The sequence below is a fragment of the Sorex araneus genome, chromosome X, assembly GCF_027595985.1.
Source record: "Sorex araneus isolate mSorAra2 chromosome X, mSorAra2.pri, whole genome shotgun sequence".
In the NCBI taxonomy this organism is placed as follows: Eukaryota; Metazoa; Chordata; class Mammalia; order Eulipotyphla; family Soricidae; genus Sorex; species Sorex araneus.
In genome coordinates this window covers 161,258,530-161,281,650 of record NC_073313.1, presented here as the reverse complement: position 1 = coordinate 161,281,650, position 23,121 = coordinate 161,258,530, and the positions used below count along the sequence as shown (strand labels likewise).

The following is a 23,121-nucleotide window of genomic DNA, read 5'->3' as shown; positions in this document are numbered from 1 at the left end:
CGGGCTGCCCCCCCCACCCCCTCCCCGGTGCCAATGGGAAAAACCCTCCTGCCCTCGGGTTGGCCGGGGTGCCTGTTTATGTACCATCTTCCACAGACAAAGGGGCATCGACGACGGGACAGTGACAGGACCCAGGGAGGCAAGATGAGCCTGCCACGGGCCGAGATAAGAGTTAGCAAAGTTTGGCTTGTGGCTTCCGCTGAGCCTGGCCCAGGACGCCAGGGGCTGATCTGTCCGCAGGGGCTGACCTCTCCCCTTCCTGGCGGCGAGCTGGGAGGGACCCCGTTGGATGTGGACATCCTGCCCTTCCCCATGGATAGGGTGGGGGGGGACAGAGCTTGCTGCTTCTCTCTGCTTCTGCCAAACTGGAGCTCTGGGAGGCTTCATAGCTGCTGGACCCATAAGCCCTCCCAAAGGCCTCGGCATTCCTCATCCAGGCAGAGACAGCTTCCTGCACCCCCTTATTCCCACGCTGGTGACCTTCGCCAGGACTCCCGCTGAGACGGGACACTCACTGTCCAAGCCTAGATTCTTTTTTTTTTTTGCTTTTTGGGTCACACCCAGCGATGCTCAAGGGTCCCTCCTGGCTCTGCACTCGGGATCACTCATGGTGGTGCTCGGGGGACCCTATGGGATGCCGGGGATTGAACCTGGGTTGGTCGCATATAAGACAAGCGCTCTCCCCACTGTACTATTACTCCAGCCCTGACCCCCCCTCCCCTCAATATTTCTTCAATGCTCAGGGGTTCCTCCTGGCTCTGCGCTCAGGAATCACTCCTGGCGGTGCTTGGGGGACCCTATGGGATGCCAGGAATCGAACCTGGGTCGGCCGTGTGCAAGGCCAACGCCCTCCCCGCTGTGCTATCACTCCGGCGCCCTAGACTTTTTTTTTAATTTTATTTTTCATCCTTATTTTATTTAACATAATCACCTCAAGATCTATCCATTTTGCTCAACAGCCACACTATTTCCTTTTTAAATAATATTATATTCAATTGTGTATATATACCACAGCTTCTGTACCTGTTAATGAGCCTTTAACTCATTAAATGATCATTTAATCATGGCTTGACTGCGTGAATAATGCTGCTAGGAACATAGGGATGTAAATATCCTTTTAAATAGCCCCCTAGACTTTTAAGGGAACGATTCTCCAACACCTTCATTAGGAGAGGTGCAAGTGGGGGTGTCTATACAGTGACTCAATCCCTGGCACCATACATAGAGACAGCCAAGAATCATGAGGCATATCGGGGACCCTCCACCCCAACACCATTGGGAGGCCCTGACATCACTACCTCTTCAGGCCTTAGCACTGAATAATGATCAGCCCAATTGGAAAAAAAAAAAAGAAAAATCTCCAGGTTCCCAGAGCAGTTTTGGGAGGACCAAAATGAGTACTAAGACCATGAAAGGGTTAATGTCTAAGCCAAGGGTTAATGTTACTCTGAGGAAGGCTCATATGACCCACCCAGCCCCTTTGATCCACAAGCAGCCAAAGCAGGACGCCTTCTGGAATGTTCCTGAGAGGGTCAGGAGGTGAAGCAAACAGACTGTTAATCATTCTGCTAGCAAATGAAGCAGAGTTGTTCCTCCTTCCTGCGGCCGAGGGAAATAAATGCGGCAGGCCCCGTGCCACCAAATGTCCCAACGTTTCAGAAGGCCGGACGTTAGTGCTTTCAAACGGACCTTTCATGTTTCCCAACTAATTCTTTTCGAGAGCGGGAGAAGGGGGCTTGCGGGTTACTCCCAGCCATGCACAGAGGATCACGTGGTAGCCAGGACTGAGCCGGGGTCTGCCACGTGTAAGATACACACCTGTACTATGGCTTTGACCCATAGGTGGTGGTTGTTTTGCTTTTCAATTGAGATTTTAAAGTTGTGGATGGGAGAGTGAGAGAGAAGGAGAGAGAGAGAGGGAGAGAGAGAAGGAGTGAGAGGGAGGGAGAGGGAGGGAGAAAGGGAAAGAGGTAGAGAGAGAGGGAGGGACAGAGAGGGAAAGAAGAGAGGGAGGGAGAGAAAGGGAGAGAGAGAGGGAAAAGAGGGAGAGAGGTGGAGAGAGAAGGAGAGAGAGGGAGAGAGAGGAAAGGGGGAGAGAGAAGGAGGGAGAGAGGAAAAGAGAGAGGGGGGAGAGAGAAAGAGAGAGGGAGAAGAAGGAGAGAGAGGGGGAGAGAGCGAGGAAAGGGGGAGAGAGAAGGAGGGAGAGGGAAAAAGAGAGAGTGAGGGGGAGAGAGAAAGAGAGAGGGAGGAGAAGGACAGAGAGGGAGAAAGAGAGGGAGGGAGAGAGGGAGGGAGAGAGGGAGAGGGAGGGAGAAAGGGAAAGAGGTAGAGAGAGAGGGAGGGAGAGAGAAGGAAAGAAGAAGAGAGGGAGGGAGAGAAAGGGAGAGAGAGAGGGAGAAGAGGGAGAGAGGTGGAGAGAGAAGGAGAGAGAGGGAGAGAGAGGAAACGGGGAGAGAGGAGGGAGAGGGAAAGAGAGAGTGAGGGGGAGAGAGAAAGAGAGGGAGAAGAAGGAGAGAGAGGGAGAGAGAGGGAGGGAAAGGGAGAAGGGAGAGGGAGAGAGAAGGAGAGAGGGGGGAGATAGGGAGAGGGAGGGAGAGGGGGAAGGGAGAGAGGACAGAGGGGAGAGAGGGAGAGAGAGAGGAAGGGAGAGGAAGGGAGAGAGAGGAGAGAGGGAGAGAGAGGGAGAGAGGAGAGAGAGGGGGAGGGAGAGACAGAGGGAGAGGGAGGGGGGAGAGAAGAAAAGTACCTGCGGTAGAGGCGGATTATACGGGATATTGGTGGGGAATGTGCGTGGTGGAGGGACAGGTGTTGAAACTGGATGGTGGAAGCTGTAACTGTATCCCACAGTGATTCGACGGAAAAAATTAAAAATAAAGACCTTATGGACGGGCCAGATTAAAGTCAGTCCTGGTGGGGCTGGAGGGATAGGATGGCAGGGAAAGCATTTGCCTGGCACACGGCCAACCTGGGTTCGATCCCCAGCACCCCATTGGGTCCCCCGAGCACCACTAGGGTGATCCCTAAAGCCCTGAGCATCACCAGGTGTGACCTTCCCGCAAAAAAAAAAAAAAACCTTGTTTGTGACCTCACATCCCACATGGTCCCCAATCACTTCTGATACTGGCCCCCTGAACAGTCAAGAACCACCCCCCACCCAGGGCTGGAGCGATAGCACAGCGGGGAGGGCGTTTGCCTTGCACGTGGCCGACCCAGGTTCGATTCCCAGCATCCCATAGGGTCCCCTGAGCACCGCCAGGAGTGATTCATGAGTGCAGAGCCAGGAGGAAGCCCTGAGCATCGCCGGGTGGGACCCAAAAAGAAAAAAAAAACAAAAAATAGAGCCACCCCCAGGCATGACAGAGCAGGAGCCAAGAAAAAAACCTAAAGTTTTAAAACTCATGTGAGGGTAGTTTGTATTTCGGGTCCATGCATATGGCATCTCCACACAAACTCACTCAGAAACTGTCCCGACTGGGGCTGGAGCGATAGCACAGCGGGTAGGGCGTTTGCCTTGCACGTGGCCGACCCGGGTTCGATTCCCAGCATCCCATATGGTCCCCCGAGCACCGCCAAGGGTGATTTCTGAGTGCAGAGCCAGGAGTAACCCCTGAGCATCGTTGGGTGTGACCCAAAAAAAGCAAAAAAAAAAAAAAAAGAAAAGAAACTGTCCCGACTGACCGCCTTTCCCTCATGTCCCCGGCACCTACAAAGGGGCTCTTCTCCGTGAAATAGTCTCATGAGATAAAGTTAAGCTCTAATTCAAACGTGTGTTTTTGCTCGTCTTTGTTTCGGTTTGCTCAGGAGGGGGTCCACAGTGCCCAGGGAGTGCTCCTTACTCTGTGCTCAGAGGTCACTCCTGTGGGCTCAGGCCACCCGAGTAGGTGCCAGAGATTGAATCCACGTGCAAGGTCAAGCGCCGTCCCCACTGTGCGATGTCCCTGACCCCACCGAGCAACTGTGCTTCGGAACAGCTCAAAGTAAACCCCAAACTCTCCTCGACTTAGAAAGTTGGGCCTTGTCCTTGCAAAACCACAAAAATGCAGCCGAGTTTTACAAAGTGGGTGTGTCTGTAGGGAGGAAAGTCAGCCAAGATTCAAGCTGTTTGTTTTCTTAAACATTAGTCACAGGGGAGGTGCGTCCTTAATGGGATTTGAAGGAATTGCTTAAACAGAAAAAGCAAGATCCTGGGCGGTGAGGGGGGCTGAAAGGATGAGTGCGGAGAAGAGGCGGAGGGTTTCTCGGTCGGAGGTTTCTCCCCTTGGCTCTACACATTTCACTCCCTTCGAATTGGTGCAGTTTGATATAAAAGGGATATCAAACCGATGGGTGCGAGTGTGAGTGTGAGTGTGTGTGAGTGTGAGTGTGTGTCTGTGTGCATGTATGTGTGAGTTTGCATGTGTCTACCTGTATGTGTGAATGTGCATGTGTGTATCTGTGTGTATGAGTGTGTGTGAGTGTGTGTATGCCTGTGTGCATGTATGTGTGGGTATGCATGTGTGTACCTGTGTGTGTGAATGTGCATGTGTGTATCTGTGTGTATGAGTGTGTGTGAGTGTGTGTATGCCTGTGTGCATGTATGTGTGGGTGTGCATGTGCGTACTTGTATGTGTGCATGTGAGTGTGTGTGAGTGCATGTGTTTCTGTGAGTGAATGTGTTTGAGTGAGTGTGAGTGTGTGAGTGTGTTTCTCTGTGTGTGTGAATGAATGTGTGTGAGTGTGTGTGTGCATGTGAGTGTCTGTGTCAGTCTGTGTGAATCTGTATGAGTGAATTTTATATGTGTATGTATGTGTGTATATGTGTGTGTGTTTGTGTGTTGACTGAATGTGAGTGTGTGTGTTTGTGTATGTAAGTGTGAGTGTGTGTTTGTGTATTGGGCGTGTCTATGAGTGTGTGAGTGTGTCTTTGTGAGTGTGTCTTTGTGTATTGAGTGTGTCTATGAGTGTGTGAGTGTGTGTGTTTGTGAGTGTGTGAGTATGTGTGTGTGAGTGTTTGTGTATTGAGTATGAGTCTGAGTGTGTGTGAGTGTGGATATGTGTGTGAGTATGTGTAGATGTGTGTGAGTGTGTGTTTGTGAGTGGGTGAGTGGGTGTGTTTGTGAGTGTGGGTATATGTGTGAGTGTGCATATATGTGTGTGAGTTTGTGTGAGTGTTTGTGTGTCGACTGAGTGTAAATGTGTGTGTTTGTGTATATGAGTGAATGTGTGAGTGTTCGTGTATTGAGTGTGTCTATAAGTGTGTGAGTGTGTGTGTTTGTATGTGTGAGTGTGGGTATGTGTGTGAGTGTGTGAGTGTGGGTATGTGTGTGAGTGTGTGTGTTCATGTATTGTGTATGAGTGTCTATGAGTGTGTGAGTGTGTGTTTGTGTGTGTGAGTATGTGAGTGTGGGTATGTGCGTGAGTGTGTGAGTGTTGCCCAGTTCACACATGCAAGGCAAGTACTCCATCACTGAGCTAAATCCCAAGCCCCGTTTTTTTTAACAGAGAGTTCAGCGTTTTTATTCCTTAGTTACTAACCCACCATCACTTTTAAAGTCTGTGCCTTTCCCTCTTGCATTGAATTAATTGCTCTATTTATCAGAAAAAGCCTTTAATAACCCCCGCCAAATTCAACTTGGGAAGAGTTGGGAAAATGACATTTCCCAAAAACTTTATTTTAAATTATTCAAGGCCCTTTATACTTAGATCTTAGAGCTCTGGCATCTAAGAATATAAAGGGTCTTGAATAAATTAAAATAAAGTTTTTGGCCATGACATCTAATACCATACACCATTCATACTCCAAGAGTAGCACACCACATTTGATTGGGTTTAAAGTAAGAAAGCAACCAATCTTAGAGGGAAATATATTTTTACAGATATATATATATGAATGTATCTTGATATATATCTAACATTTATATATATATTTCAAGAATCACGAAATCCCGAAATCACTGATTTCTCAGGCGGGCCCAGTAACCTCTCATTTCGTCCTTTCCCTGAGATCTTAGAAGTCCATCTCGACTCGGCCCTCCTAACGATGTTGCACTGGGGGCTCTTCAGGGTCAGGGGAATGAGATCCAGCTTGTTACTGGATTTTGCATATGAATACACCATGGGAAGCTTGCAAGGCTGTCCCATGTGGGCAGGAAACTCTCAGAAGACTGCCAGTTTCTCCCAGAGGGAGAAGCAGGCTAAAGAGCTTGCTTTTAAGTCTCTCTCTGGATGTTGGCCATTGATGGGATTACACACACCTGGGTTCCTCTGCCGGTACCTTCACACATGAGGCCTGTCCGAATGTGTGGAAGGGGCCTCCAGCATGGCTGTAGCTAGGTTCCAGTAGTCTTCGGTGTATCTGTAAATATGTATTTACAGATACATATATATGTGTGTATCTTGATATATATAATATATATACATATATATATATATATATATATATATATATATATACACACACACACACAAGGCTCAACCTTTAACAACATGTGAGTGATCTCTTATAGAAGGGCTTACTGGCTCCTGAGTGAAATACAACAATCTTCACACTCTTTATTCTTCTTTTTTTTTTTTTCTTTTTGGGTCACACCTGGCGATGCACAGGGGCTACTCCTGGCTCTACACTCAGGAATTACCCCTGGCCATGCTCAGGGGACCAGATGGGATGCTGGGATTTGAACCCGGGTCGGCCGCGTGCAAGGCAAACGCCCTACCCCCTGTGCTATCGCTCCAGCCCCAACACACTCTTTCTTCTAAGGAAACTTTTTTGGAGCATTTTCAGTGGCTCATTCATAACAAATAATACAAAATAAATTATTTTGGTTCTGCTTTCGGGCAGGGGTTAGGGTTCGAGATGGAAACATCCGAAATATGGTGGTAGGAAGGCGTCATGATGGTTTTCAAGTGGTGCAATTCGAGTATTAAGTGTAATCAAATATTGTGAACTACTTTCTAAAGATAAAATAAAATTTTCAAAAAAGGAACTGAGAGGACAAGACGTGTGAGGCCATCCAGGTCCAGAGCAAACCAGAAAGAGGGCAAAGGACACCAAGTCCTGCTAAGCTACGCCCAGCGGCCATCAGACCCAGGACTGACCTGGTCCCAGGCCGGTGAGCCGTCTCCGACCAGGCCAGCACCACGGGCTGGTCCCACCCCGAGAAGAGCAGCTGGAGCAAGAAATGCATATTCCAGAAGCTCAGAAACACAAACTGATTTCTTTCATTTCTTTTAGCTTTATTTATTTATTTTTATTATTATTATTTTTTCCTTTTGGGTCACACCCGGCGATGCTCAGGGGTTTCTCCTGGCTCTGCACTCAGGAATTACTCCTGGCGGTGCTTGGGGGATCCTACAGGATGCTGGGAATCGAACCCGGGTCAACCGAGTGCAAGGCCAATGCCCTCCCCACTGTGCTATCGCTCCAGCCCCCATAAACTGACTTCTTTTTTTTTTTTTCTGATGATGTGAGTATTTTTTTTTTTTTTTTTTTTTTGCTTTTTGGGTCACACCTGGCGATGCACAGGGGTTACTCCTGGCTCATACACTCAGGAATTACCCCTGGCCGTGTTCAGGGGACCATATGGGATGCTGGGATTTGAACCCGGGTTGGCCGCGTGCAAGGCAAATGCCCTACCCGCTGTGCTATCTCTCCAGCCCCCGATGTGAGTATTTTTTTAAAATTTTTTAAATTTTATTGAATCACCGTGAGACAGTTACAAGCTTTCATGTCTGGGTTACAATCTCACAATGATCAAACACCCATTCCTCCACCAGTGCACATTCCCCACCACCAATATCCCGGGTATACCCCCCTTCCCCACCCTCCCCCTGCCTCCATGGCAGACTATATTCCCCATACTCTCTCTCTACTTTGGGGCATTATGGCTTGCAACACAAGCACTGAGAGGTCATCGTGTTTGGTCCATTATCTCCTTTTGGCACACATCTCCCATCCCAACTGGTTCCTCCAGTCATCATTTTCTTAGTGATCCCTTCTCGTATTCCATCTGCCTTCCCCCTCCGCTCATGAAGCAGCCTTCCAGCTATGGGGCAATCCCCCTGGCCCTTGTATCTACTGTCCTTGGATGTCAGCCTCGTGATGTTATTCCACACTCCACAAATGAGTGCAGTCCCTCTATGTCTGTCCCTCTCTTTCTGACTCATTTCACTTAGCATGATGCTCTCCATGTTTATCCATTTATAAGCAAATTTCATGACTTCATTTCTCCTAACAGCTGCATAGTATTCCATTGTGTAGATGTACCAAAGTTTCTTTAACCAGTTTTAGGACACTCGGGTTGTTTCCAGATTTTGGCTATTGTGAGCAATGCTGCAATGAACATATAGGTACAGATGTCATTTCTACTGTGCTCTTTTGCATCCTCGGGATATATTCCCAGAAGTGGTATTTCGGGGTCATATGGAAGCTCAATTTCTAGTTTTTGAAGGACTGTCCATATTGACAAACTGACTTCTTGACCCTAGAACGGAACCTTTATTAGGTGGACAGCGAAGTCGTCAGCTCATCGGAATTTGCACATGCCCTGAAAACCTGGCAGCTCTCTGACTGACAGTCACTTAGCCAGGACTGCTCACGGCCAGCGACAGTGATCGTGAACAAAATCTGTCAGCACTGTGGGTGATGATGGACAGAAAGCTGCCACCGTAGGAACGCTGTTTCTCACTCCAGATTTAGGGACGTTGGGGTGTGAGCTTAAACAGTCAGGATGTCAAGGACAGTAGAGACAGGGACAGGAGTATTGCTCCATGGCTGGCAGCCTGCCTCATGAGCTGGGGGAGAAGGCGGCTGGGATGGAGAAGGGGTCACTAAGTCAGTGATGGTTGGAGGGATCGCTCGGGATGGGAGATGTGTGCTGAAAGTAGATAAAGGACCAAATGTGGGCTGGAGTAATAGCACAGTGGGTAGGGCATTTGCCTTGCATGCAGTCAACCCGGGTTCAATTCCCAGCATCCCATATGGTCCTCTGAGCACCGCCAGGAGTGATTCCTGAGTGTACAGCAAAAGAAAGAAAAAAGGACCAATTGTGATGGCCTCTCAGTAGCTGTATTGCAAACCAGGATGCCCAAAAGGAGAGAGAGAGAGTTTGGGGGAAATTGTCTGCCATAGAGGCAGGGGGAGGGGTGGGATGGGGGATACTGGGGACATTGGTGGTGGAGAATGTGCACTGGTGGAGGGATGGGTGTTTTATCATTGTATGACTGAAACTCAAACATGAAAGCTTTGTAGCTGTAACTCACGGTGATTCAACTTTTTTTTTTTTTTTTTTGCTTTTTGGGTCATACCTGGCAATGCACAGGAGTCATTCCTGGCTCTCATTCCTGGCTCATGCACTCAGGAATTATCCCTGGCGGTGCTCAAGGGACCATATGGGATGCTGGGATTCGAACCCGGGTCGGCCGCATGTAAGGCAAATGCCCTACTCGTTGTGCTATCGCTCCAGCCCCTCACGGTGATTCAATTTAAAAATATTTTTTAAAAAAAGTCAGGGTGTAACTCCGAGTCAGGCTGTCTTCACCAGGGCAACTCGGAGCTGGGCAGGTTGAGTGTTGAGTGTTGTTGTGTCCCTCCCCTCCCCAACGGAACCCCAGCAGCTGCAAAGCTCCAGAACTCAACGGCAGCCATGCTCGAGGTCGTGTTCCACAAGCTCAGACGAGCCTCGCCCACAGTTGCAGCCAAACTCCTGGAAGAGAGCAACATAGATGCTCTACCCACGAGCAAATTTGCTCTATAGTCATATTCTAAATCTCAGAATTCCTGGAGCATGCGGCCGCATTTGAGCCATGCAACCTCTCATACTTTACACCACTGATGTACCAAAAGTAGCACACATTTGTTTGGGCTTCACATACATGTTTGTAATCTCTTATACAAGGGCTTCATGGCTCCAGGATGAAATACAACAATCTTCACATGCTTTCCTCTTGGGGGGGTGGGGGAAAAGTGCATGGTAGACGGATTGGTGTTCGAATAGTATATGTAATGAATTATTGTGAACAACTTTATACAAATGAGCACTGTAGTACTGTTCTTCTATTGTTCATTGATTTGCTCGAGCGGGCACCAGTAACATCTCCATTGTGAGATTTGTTGTTACTGTTTGGGGCATATTGGATACGCCATGGAGAGCTTGCCAGGTTCTGTTGTGTAGGCAGGATACTCACGGTAGCTTGCCAGGCTCTCTAAGAGAGACGGAAGAATCGAACCCGGGTCAGCCGCATGCAAGGAAAATGCCCTCCCCGCTGTGCTATTGCTCCAGCCCTGTCATCCCATTGCTCATCGATTTGTTGGAGTGGGCACCAGTAACATCTCTCATTGAGAGACTTATTGTTACTGTTTTTGGCATATCCAATACGCCACGGGTAGCTTGCCAGGCTCTGCCGTGCGGGCTCGATACTCTCGGTAGCTTGCCGGGCTCTCCGAGAGGGGCGGAGGAATCAAACTCGGGTCAGCCGCATGAAAGGCGAACGCCCAACCTCTGTGCTATCACTCCAGCCCCTCAGAAAAGTGGGGAAAGGATATTATTTTCTTAGCAATTCAGTCTTCACTTACACAGACACTCAGTATATGACTGTATTGATTAAAAACATTTGAAGTATCCATGAATCTTTGTCTTCTTCTATCTGTCTTGCTCCCAAGGAGATAGATGTGGGAATATTGTTGCTAAACCATGAAGGCATTTAAGAAGTGATTAAAGAGATAATTCCAAGAAGAATAAAATCTTTTTTTTTTTTTGCTTTTTGGGTCACACCTGGTGACGCACAGGGGTTACTCCTGGCTCTGCACTCAGGAATGACTCCTGGCGGTGCTCAGGGGACAATATGGGATGCTGGGGATCGAACCCGGATCAGCCACATGCAAGGCAAATGCCCTCCCCGCTGTGCTATCGCTCCAGCCCCAAGAAGAATAAAATCTTACCATCAGATGGTGAATAATCTAGAAATGACATCACTAAATAATAATCTGTATATTGTATATTGTAATAATATTATACAAATTAAATTAAAAATTTTTTTTAAAGTCAGGGTGATTGCACATCCCTGAGGTTTAGAGCTGGCAGCGTCCTGAAGAAGGAAAAACTCCTCCCCTCCCTGAAATACTTATTCTAAGAGCTTCCTCCAGCTCAGACAATGCGTCTGCCACCACCCGCCTCTCAGCTACCAGAGGAAACGATTCACTAGACAGCGAGTGACACAAGGGCCAGGTGAGACGGGAGCTGTGCAAGCAGGCGGCCAGACGGGCCAACTCAGGAACGATCTGGAAGTTTGGCTCCTCCGTCCCACAGCCTGTAACTGAACCATTTTTGGCTTCGCCAACGGTTTTCAAAGGGAGAGGGAGTTATTATAAACAAGTTTGCAGCCAACTCTTGGAGACCATTTGGCTCTTCTTAAGAATCAAGCCGGGGAACGGCTTAGGGCTGCGGGTTAAATAACCCCGCGTGGACTTTACCCCTGGTTCTCTGAGCACTGCACCAGGGTGATTTTCTTACTTTCCGGTGGCACCGACAGAAGCAAGTCATTTGGCCGGTAACCATGGCAAAGAAGGTGGCCGTCATCGGGGCTGGGGTCAGCGGACTGGCCTCTCTGAAGTGCTGCGTGGACGAGGGCCTTTCCCCCACCTGCTTCGAGCAGACAGAAGACATCGGGGGTCTCTGGAGGTTCAAAGTAAGTACCTAGTCGGGCTGCGAGCACCCGTAAATCACAGTTCCCCCCAAGGACTTGGCTAAGTCCCTTCACCCAGAAATGCTTTTCTTGGCTCTAAAGCTGGGCTTGGTCACTATACCCACTGGACCACAAGGAAAGGAGTTCTTGAGGTATAGCAAATGGCCTGACACCCCATCTTCTGGCACCCCATCTTTCTATCACTCTCAGTACAACAGACTAAACTCGTCTGCTTGGTGTGACAAGGGTCAGAGATTCCTTGCAAGGTGCTCCTTCTAATCTGCCCTGCAGAAATAGCTTTTGCTTTTTGCTTGGGGGCTTTTTTTTTTCTTTGGTTGGTTGGTTGGTTGGTTTTTGGCTTTTTGGACCACACCCGGCAATGCTCAGGGGATACCTCTGGCTCTGCACTCCGAAATTACTCCTGGCAGTGCTCGGGGGGCCCTATGGGATGCTGGGGATCGAACCCGGGTCAACCGTGTGGAAGACAAACGCCCTCCCTGCTGTACTATCACTCCAGCCAGCAGCAAACGCTTTTTGAGCCCCTGTTTTTGTGACCCCTGACTTATCTCTGGCCAATAGATTGTGTGTTTGTCTTCACTGGTGACACGCTAGGGTAACTCCTGGGAACTCTCGGAATATATTGGGAATTTTTTTTTAACTGGGCCCAAATTCATTCTGCCAGCTGACCCCCAGTATTGGCTGTTGTCCTTCCGAAATTGTCCACGAGCGAGAAAGACACGGAGAGAGACATAGCTGTCACAATTGGGATTCTTCCTCGCCGCTGCCTTCTGAGTAAGGACGAGGCTGTGATCTTGGCACTAGGCCAGTGATCAGGTATTTACATTCCAGCCTCTTGTTTTCCTCAGTTCTGTCAAGGATTTGACGTCAGGAAGGGGGAACGGTCTCGTGGCGCTGTTTTGGATTTAATTTAATTTGATTTTTAATAAAGTTGTTCATAATAATTCATTACATGTAATATTCAAACACCAATCCCACCACCATTGTACCTTCCCACCCCCCTAGGAGAAAAGCATGTGGGGGCTGGAGCGATAGCACAGTGGGGAGGGCGTTTGCCTTGCATGCGGCTGACCTGAGTTCGATTCCCAGCATCCCATAGAGTCCCCTGAGCACTGCCAGGAGTAATTCCTGAGTGTGGAGCCAGGAGTAGCCCTTGTGCATTGCCAGGTGCAAAAAAAAAAAAAAAAAAGAGGAAAGCATGTGAAGATTGTTGTATTTCATCCTGATGCCATGAAACTCTTGTATAAGAGATTACAGGCGGGGTGGGGAGGGAGGCAGGGGCGGCTGGAGCCATAGCACAGTGGGGAGGGTGTTTGCCTTGCATGCAGCCGGCCCAGATTCGATTCCCAGCATCCCATAGGGTCCCCTGATCACCGCCAGGGGTGATTCCTGAGTGCAGAACCAGGAGGAGCCCCTGTACATTGCCAGGTGTGACCCAAAAGGCAAAAAAAGAGATTACAGACATGGGGCTGGAGTGATAGCACAGCGGGTAGGGCGTTTGCCTTGCATGCGGCTGACCCGGGTTCGATTCCCGGCATCCTATAGGGTCCCCTGAGCACCGCCAGGAGTGATTCCTGAGTGCAGAGCCAGGAGGAACCCCTGAGCATCTCCAGTGTGACCCAAAAAGAAAAAAAAAAAGATCGAGAGAGATTACAGACATGAATGTTGAACACAAACAAATGTGTGCTACTTTTTGGTACATCAGTGGGTACAAAGACTGAAGAAGTGACATGACACAGTCCCAGGGGCTGGTGCCCCAGCCAGGGGACACCAGGCAGCGAGACCCCAGCTTACGACCAAGCTCTCATTTGGAGTCTTCCTCACAAATAAATCGAGCCAAAGTTTCGGCTCACAAAGTGAGCACAAGAACTTTAGGATCACGAATCGGGTCCACCTAGCCCGGAGGTTGGTACGGGAGGGGACAGTGCAGATAGAAGTGACAGCGTGGAGTGCCTGGAATACAGACATGCGTGGAGACCCCCGGTACTGCCAGGAGACCCCCAATGAGCTGAGCCGTAAGGAGGAAGGCGTGGCTAGCTAGCCATACATCTCCAACCCAGTCCCATGCCAAAGAGGATTTATTTATTTTTTTTGTTTCATCCCAGTGAGATACACAGTTACAAGGTTGCTCATGATTCGGTTTCAGTTACGTAATGTTCCAACACCCGCCCCTTCACCAGTGCACATTCCCAACACCAAAGTCCCCAGTTTCCCTCCCGCCCCCCAACTCTATGGCAAATGCTTTTCTTTCTCTTTCCTATCCCTCCCTCTCCCTCTCCCCCTCTCCCTATCTCTCCCCTTCTCCCCCTCTCTCTCTCCCTCTCTCTCCCTCTCCCCCCTCTCTCTCTCTCTCCTTCTGCCTCTCCCCCTCTCTCCCTCTCTCCCTCCCTCTCCCTCCCTCTCTCTCTCCGTCTCCCCCTCTCTCTCCCTCTTTCTCCCTCCCTCTCTCTCTTTCTCCCTCGCCCTCTCCCCCTTTCTCCCTCCCTCTCTCTTTCTCCCTCGCCCTCTCCCTCTCTCTCTCCCCTCTCTCTCCCTCTCCCTCTCTCTCTCCCCCTCTCCCTCTTTCTCCCCCCCTCTCTCTCCCCCCTTTCCCTCTCCCTCTCCCGCCCCCTCCCTCTCTCTCTCCCTCTCTCCCCCTCTCTCTCTCCTTCTCCCTCTCCCTCTCCCTCTGTCTCTCCCCCTCTCTCTCTCTCCCTCTCCCTCCCTCTCCCTCTCTCTCTCTCCCCCCCTCTTTGGGCCTTATGGTTTGCAGTACTGCAATACAGACACTGCAAGGTTATCCGGTATATCCCTTTACCCACTTTCAACGCTCAGTTCTTATTCCAAGTGACCATTTCGATTACTGTCGCACTGGTCCCTTCTCGGTCTTAACTGCCCTTTGCCTCACAGACACTTGTGGCAAGCTGCCAACCACTGACCAGTCCACAAGAGGATATTTTTTTAAAAACACTGTCACTGTCACTGTTGTCCCATTGTTCATCAATTTGCTCGAGCGGGCACCAGTAACGTCTCCATGGTGAGACTTGTGACTGTGTTTGGCATCTCCAATATGCCACAGGGAGCTTGCCAGGCTCTGCCGTGCGGGCGGGATCCTCTCGGTAGCTTGCCAGGCTCTCCGAGAGGGACGGAGGAATCGAACCCTGGTCGGCCGTGTGCAAGGCAAATGCCCAACCGCTGTGCCATCGCTTAGGGTTCTCAAACATATAGACTCTAAGATCTATTGACAGGGTTTCTTGATTCAAAAATCTTAGGAGGAAGAGAATCCATTTTCACCGTGAACCCCAACTGAACCCAAGCTTGTCTGAGAGAATCTTGGGGGCTATAGCAACAGTACAGGGGGGAGGGCGTTGCCTTGCATGCAGCCGACCCGGGTTTGATCCCTGGCATCCCATAGGGTCCCCTGAGCACCGCCAGGAGTGATTCCTGAGTGCAGAGCCAGGAGTCAGCCCTGAGCATCACCGGGTGGGACCCAAAAAAGGAAAGAAAATAGAATTTAAAAAAAAAGATAAAAGCTTGGGAAATGGGAGCACACATTTCAGATTTTAAAATCTGCCCATTTGGGGCTGGAGAAATACTACCTTGTTTGGGGTAGAGCACTCTGCTTTGCATATGGCTGACCGGGGTTCAAGTCCCTGGAACCCTGTGTATTCCCCCCAAGCACCACCAGGAGTGATTCCTGAATGCAAAGCCAGGAGTAAGCCCTGGGCAGCATTGGGTGTGACCCAACTGTATCACTGTCATCCCATTGATCATCGATGTGCTTGAGCCAGCACCAGTAATGTCTCCATTCATCCTAGCCCTGAGATTTTAGCAGCCTCTCTTTACTCATTCTTCCCAGTGGTGCCGTGTTGGAGGCTCTCTCAGGGTCAGGGGAATGAGACCCAGCATTGTTACTGTCTTTGGCATATCGAATACACCACAGAGAGCTTGCCAGGCTCTGCGTGTGGGCAGGATGCTCTTGGTACCTTGCCAGGTTCTCTGAGAGGGAGAACTAGGCTATAAGAAGTCATGCGGGAGCATTGTTTTATAGTCCTTGGGTGTGACCCAAACCAAACAAAAATAAAGCCTATAAATTCAAGTACCTAAGCACACTCAGAGTTAATGGGAGTTAATGGCAGAGGTATGCAGAAGAAAAGAGACTGAGAAATAGCTTGAATCACCTTCATTTCTTTGTGTTCTTTAATATTTGCATTTTTAATTGAGTCACCTTGAGACACACACTTACAAAGCTGTTTGTGATCAGGTTTCAGTCATCCAGGTTCATTTCTTAGTTAATTACTCATTGCTATGCTCGTTGTAGCCCTTCCCATGTGGTATTAAGTACAATAATTATACTTAATAACAATTAAGTAGGGGCTGGAGCAATAGAACAGTGGGTAGGGCGTTGTTATGGTTATGCTGTGCACGGGGCTGACCCGGGTTCGATTCCCAGCATCCCATAGGGTCCCCCAGAACCACCAGGAGTGATTCCTGAGTGCAGAGCCAGGAGGAACCCCTGTGCATCACCGGGTGTGGCCCAAGAAACAAAAAATAAAATAAAACAAAATTAAGTATATTTATTTATACTTAATTATAAATTAAGTATAAGTGATACTTAATAATTCCTGTCTTAGCAAATATTATGTGTTTTCGGATCAAAATCTCAAGTACACATTCCATTTGGGACTTCCCCGAGCCCAGAAAGTTATTTTGTGTGTGTGTGTGTGTATGTGTGTTTGTTTTGTTTTTGTTTTTATTTTTTGCTTTCTAGGTCAAACCCAGCGATGCACATGGGTTACTCCTGGCTTTGCACTCAGGAATTACTCCTGTCAGTGCTCAGGGGACCCTATGGGATGCTGGGAATTGAACCCAGGTCGGCTGCGTGCAAGGCAAATGCCCTACCTGATTGCTATCACTCCAGCCCCTGTGTGTTTTTTTACCCAAGGAAGAATATAAATTTATACCAAATGTCTTAATTTTTTTAATTGACATTGTTTTGTTTTAGTACCTGATCTTCGTATGGAAAAGATCAACCTCTTCCTTATTTATCATTTGCTTGCAGGCTAAGCAGTGAGAATTATTTTGAAGGAACTGTCCAAGAGTCCGTTTAAATGAATTTTATTATTTTTTCTTTTTTTTGTGCTTTTTTTTTGGGGGGTCACACCCGTCAATGCACAGGGGTCACTCCTGGCCTTGCACTCAGGAATCACTCCTGGTGGTGCTCGGGGGACCACATGGGATGCTGGGATTCGAACCCGGGTCGGCCGCGTGCAAGGCAAACGCCCTACCCGCTGTGCTATCGCTCCAGCCCCCTAAATGAATTTTAGAAAGATACTTTCTGCCCCTAAATATTTCTGTTGTTGTGATAGTCCCAACATCTGAAGTTTTAGAAACAGAAATACCTCTCTATGGGTTAGATAAAGTTAAAGGGTTTTTTTGTTTTCCTTTTTTTTGGGAGGGGGGGTGTGGGTCACACCCGGCGATGCACAGGGGTTACTCCTGGCTCATGCACTCAGGAATCACTCCTGGCGGTGCTTGGCGGACCATATGGGATGGTGGGACTCGAACCCAGGTTGGCCGCGTGCAAGGCAAATGCCCTCCTCGCTGTGCTATTGCTCCAGCCTCATAAAATTAAAGTTTTAATTAATTAAGCCTTTTAGACATAGATGGGTTAAGGATAAAACTCCCTAGGAGCCATAACAACACCATAGTTCAAATCTCTCTTGAAACTGCAAACACTTTTCTCTATCCCAAGCAAACAGAGAAACTCCCTGGTGTAAATATATTCTGTTTTATGCAATAAGCAAAAACTCACAGTGGGTCTTGAGGGAAGACGCCACAAAGCGTGCGGGGAGTCTCCCAATCCCAGGAAACTGTCCTTTCCCGGTCCTGCCATCCAGGATCAATTCTGAAAACAGCTCATTCCTTCAGTTCTGTATTGACTCAGCATCTTTCTAAAAATCATGTTAATAAGTTACAAAGGGTCCTTGACCCTCCATCCCGGCCTAAGGCTCTCCAGCGACCCCTAGTGGCAGCTCTGGAATAGCGGGAGGGCGGGTCCTCAGAGTTTTAAGTCTATTTTCTAGCTAAGGGGAGAGAATACTAGGAAAGCTTCCTCATCTCATTCCCTACTCCGCAATCACACAATCACACACACACACACACACACACACACACACACACACACACTTCTCCTTAAAAGTGTACCCGATGAGAAAACAAAGGTTCCGTTTGCCCAGGAGAACGCGGGGGGGGGGGGTGAAATAACACCCAATGAGGGTCTCCAGAACCAAATTCTCACACCTCACCACCTTTCCAGGTGCGAGGGGAAGAAACTGCATCTCTCTGACTCCTTTTCAGTGCTCTGATCATTGGACCTGGGGAGACTGCCAGGGACATTGCTGTTGTTTGTTGGAGGCTTGGTTTACTCTTTGGAAATAAATATGCCTTTGTTGATCGAGGTATAAATAAATAATCCCCAGATGTTTGCATGCAATGATTTTCATCTCTCTATCAGTCTCTAACTGCCTCTCCTCTTGGCTTACTTGTTCTATTTTATGTATTTATTTATTTATTGCTTTTGAGTCACACCCGGCGATGCTCAGGGCTGACTCCTGGCTCTGCATCCAGGAATCACTCCTGGCAGTGCTTGGGGGGGGGACCCGATGGGATGTTGGAGATTGAACCCGGGTCAGCCTTGTGCCAGGCCAATACCTTCCCCGCTTCACTATCGCACCAGCCCCACTTGATTTCTTCTAGATTCAATCTGAAAACTCCCTTTTCCTCTTGGAACGGGACTCTTGCCAAGACCCAACATTTCAAAGAAACCTGGAATGTGTGGGGTGCTCAGGCCCAGGGGCACTGGGCTGTCAGGGCTAAGTAAGAAGGGAGTAGGGGCTGGAGCGATAGCACAGTGGGGAGGGTGTTGGCCTTGTACACGGCCGACCCGGGTTCGATTCCCAGCATCCCATAGGGTCCCCGAGCACCCCCAGGAGTGATTCCTGAGTGCAGAGCCAGGAGTGACCCCTGTGCATCACCGGGTGGGACCCAAAAAGAAAAAAAAAAAAAGAAGGGAGTAGAGTGAGGTGGTGCTGGAAGTAGTATTTAAGACTACTCACCCTTCACGGTCTGCGCTGCAGCTCTTTAAACTCTCTCTCCTTGGCCCCTCAGCTACCTTTTTTAAAAAGATTTGACTATAGCAGGCACCGTTTTCCCTCCATCTCTCTCTCTCTCCCTTCGTCTCTCTCTCCCTCCCTCTCTCTCCCTCCCTCTCTCCCTCCCTCTTTCTCTCCCTCCCTCCCCCCTCTCTCCCTCCCTCTCTGTCTCCCTCCCTCTCTCTCCTCTCTCTCTCCCTCCCGCTCTCTCTCCTCTCTCTCCCTCCCTCCCTCCTCCTCTTTCTTTCCCTCCCTCTCTCCTCTCTCTTTCCCTCCCTCTGTCTCTCCCTCTCACTCTCTCTCCTCTCTCTCCCTCCCTCTCTCTCCCTCCCTCCCTCTCTCCTCTCTCTTTCCCTCCCTCTCTCCTCTCTTTCTCCCTCCCTCTCTCTCCCTCCCTTTCTCTCTCTCCCTCCCTCTCTCTCTCTCCTCTCTCTCCCTCCCTCTCTCTCTCCCTCCCTCTCTCTCTTCTCTCTCTCCCCCCCTTTCAGGCATTGTGGTTTGCAATACAGATACTGAAAGTTTATCTGGTGTACCCCTTTATCTCCTTTGAACACTCAGTTCTTGTCCAGCATGACCCTTCCCAGCTATTACTGTCATCCTGGTCCCTTCTCTGTCTTACCCACCCTCCGTCCCACACACACTTGTGGTTGATTCCAACCATTGACCAGAACTCCCAGGCCCTGTTTTCCTTCCCTGGGCTATGGGTATGTCTTATATCACACACGAATGCGTCTTTCTATATCTGTCCTTCTCTTTCTGGCTCATTTCACTCAGCGTGACACTCTCCAAGTCCACGCACTTATGGGCAAATTTCATGACTTCATTTTTCCTAACATCAGCTACTTTTTAAAGCCAGAGATAATGGGTAAGGTTCTTGTCTTGTCTGTAGCCAAGCCAGGCCAGAAGTGATCCCTGAGCACAGAGCCAGGAGTAAGCCCTGGGTTGGCTTGGTGTGGTCCCCAAAACAAACAAGCAAAAGTCTATTACCAGTTTAGGAAGATTAACTCTAGCGTCAAGTCTAGTTAGTGAGGGGGCTGGAGCAATAGCACAGCGGGGAGGGCATTAGCCTTGCATGCGGCCAACCGGGATTCAATTCCCACCATCCCATATGGTCCCCTGAGCACCACCAGAGGTGATTCCTGAGTGCAGAGCCAGGAGTAACTCCTGTGCATCACCAGGTGTGACCCAAAAAGAAAAAAAAAAATAAGTCTAGTTAGTGATCTATAGTGGCAAAGTGGCAAACAAGAATGGAGTCTCACCTTCAAATAGACTTTACGCTATGGACTTTGAATAATTTTACTAAGGCCTCAGAATAGTTTGGTGTTAAAATTATAAATGAAAATTATTTATTGCTCAAGAATATTAAGAGACTGACTTGTGGAAGGTGGTAGAGTAAGGAATTAAGATTTTCTGACCCTGGGGGCTGGAGTGATATAGCACAGCGGGGAGGGTGTTTTCCTTGCACGCGGCTGACCCGGGTTCGATTCCCAGCATCCCATAAGGTCCTCTGAGCACCGCCAGGAGTAATTCCTAAGTGCAGAGCCAGGAGTAGCCCCTGTGCATCGCCGGGTGTGACCCAAAAAGAAAAAAAAAAAGATTTTCTGACTCCAACCCTTCTGTTTAGCTATGATCTATATCATTTATAAACATCCATTGACTTGATTGGGCGAGGAAATTTATTTCTTAATTTCTTAGCTTCCTGAAGGATTTCCTGGGTTGAAAACTGGACTGCCCGAGGAACTCAGATATTTCACTTTGCCAAGAACATTGTGTTCCATCATCCTGACACATTCGTAGAGTTTACATTCCATTTTCAGTCCTACCATTACGCAATGTGAAGCTATTATTTGGAAATGAAGGTACCAGGATTTATCATCACACCCTCAGCTCATTGTTCCCTGAAGTATGAGAGAGAAACCCTCTTTTATTCTGACAAAGACTCCCTTTGCATTCAATCACCCCGTCAAACACTATGTTTTTTTCTTTTTGGGTCACATCCGATGATGCTCAGGGCTGACTCCTGGCTCTGCACTCAAAAATTGCTCTTGACAGAGCATTCCCCGTGCACTGTCCAGATGAGATACTGGGGATCAAACCCAGGTCAGCTGCATGCAAGGCAAATGCTCTACCAACTGGACTATCGCTCCAGCCCTTCCAACACTAAATTTGGCATATCCTACTCATGCTAGATTTTGCCAGATTCATTGAAATTATAACAAAATTATTGTCAGGGCTTTACTTCTAGACTAGGAAAATTAAGACATTGCCACATAGCTTATAGGAAAGGCCAATTTAACGCTTGGCCTATAGGAGCCACAGATGGATAGATGAATGGGTGGGTGAAAGAGTAGATGCCAGGTGGAATAATAGATGGATAAATCAATGAGAAAGAATGTGTAAAGGAATAGCCAGAATCTGGAAAAAACCCCGAGTGCCCGAGATCAAATAACTGGTTAAAAAACTTTGGTACATCAAGTGGATCAACATGGAAAGTATCATGTTGAGTGAAATGAGTCAGAAAGAAAGAGACAGACATAGAAAGATTGCACTCATATGTGGAATATAATGTAACTGAGAAGTACAAGTTGGCAACGATGCAACTTCTGGCAGATATCTCTCTGGACTTAGTTACTAAAATACTAAATTACAGAAACCCAAAACTGAGAGGCCGCTAAGTGTGGTCACTCGACCTCATACTTCTTCATCCTCAGCAATGGAAAACAAATTATCTAATGCTTCCTTTTCAGCAGGTCTGACTTTAGGGGAGAGACTCTCCAAACAATAATAGTGAGTTTTGTTGAAATATTGTATGCAATCAAAGTGAAAGTAAAGTGAAATTTATTAGTTACACAGGTGGGGGGGGCTTAGGGTGGGGGGGCTAGGGGCATGGGGGGCTTTGGGGTGTGAGGGGGCGGGGTGGAGCTATACTGGGATTCTTGGTGGTGGAATATGAGCACTGGTGAAGGGATGGGTATTCGAGCATTGTATAACTGAGATTTAAACCTGAAAACTTTGTAACTTTGTAACTTTCCACAATAAAAAATTAAAAAATAAAAAAAAATTTTTGGTACATCTACACAATGGAATACTATGCAGCTGTTAGAAAAGATGAAGTCATACACCTACAGAGAAGATCATTAGCCGACTCTCTGGTGAGAAACACAGGACTCCTGATAGCCAATCTAGAGGTTTCTGGGCATCAATTCTGCCAACACTCTGGGCAACTGGGCATAGGTTTGAACAAAGCAAAGGCAAAGTGGTCCTTTGAACAAACTCTACAGCTGTCCACAGCCAGGGACCTTCGTGCCGGCATCCACCATCAAATCCCTAATGAGCCCCAGTGTTTTTGGGGTCAGATTGAAGGAGACATGGGGATATCAAGAAATAAAATTTGGAGGAGTGTGTTCACACCAGTTGGTGGGCTGCCCTGCTAGGCAAGAGCAGCAGCTTCTCAGCAGAAGCACAGGCTGTTGGTTAAGAAAAACCTCATCCTTGCACACCTGTCATTTTCATAAGCACCCACAAAATTAGTTTCACTCACTGAGCCCATGTCCTGGAACCCAGTAATTTATGTAAGCGTAGTGAAGCAAGCATTGATAGAGAAGATAGAAAAGGTGATTACACACACACACACACAAAAAAAAAACCAATCAACTATTGATCATTAACCACCTCAATGTTGTGGGCCCTAAGCCATTATTCCTATTTTATTCCGTGACTGGCAGGCGCCCTACAAGAAATTCAGTATACTAATATAGTTATCAAATAACTCCACTAAATAAAATGTAAAGTTCTAAAAAAAAAAAAGAAAAGAAAAGATGAAGTCATGAACTTCGCATATAAGTGGATCAATATGGAAAGTATCGTGTTAAGTGAAATGAGTCAGAAAGAGAGGGACAGGCATAGAAAGACTGCACTTATCTGTGGAATATAAAATAACAGAGTGGGAGACTAACACCCAAGAATAGTAGAGGTAAGTACCAGGAGGTTGGCTCCATGGCTTGGAAGCCGGCCTCACCTGCTGGGGGAAAAGGCAGCTCAGATAGAGAAGGGACCACCAAGTACATGGTGCTAGAAAGGCCCACTAGGGATGGGAGATGCGGGCTGAAAATAAACTATAGACTAAACATGATGGCCATTCAATACTTGCATACAAACCACAGCACCCTAAAGGAAAGAGAGAAAGCAAAAGGGAATGCCCTGCCACAGAGGCAGGAGTGGGGGGGAGGGGGGAGGGTATGGGAGGGATACTGGGACCATTGGTGGTGGAGAATGGGCACTGGTGGAGGGATGGGTGCTTGATCATTGTGTG

The 23,121-nt window shown here is 48.3% G+C and overlaps 1 protein-coding gene across 2 annotated transcripts in view; it reads left to right on the top strand.

Annotated features, from left to right (window-relative positions):
* Positions 1-11,166: 11,166 nt before the first annotated feature.
* Positions 11,167-23,121, top strand: part of LOC101554148 (flavin containing dimethylaniline monoxygenase 2) — a 41,844-nt gene continuing 29,889 nt past the window's right edge. For both annotated transcript variants that reach the window (XM_055121562.1, XM_004613733.2), the window contains exon 1: positions 11,167-11,661. In XM_055121562.1, coding sequence (XP_054977537.1) covers positions 11,530-11,661 — 132 coding nt within the window. In that variant the 5' untranslated portion in view covers positions 11,167-11,529. The remainder of the gene's footprint in view (positions 11,662-23,121) is intronic.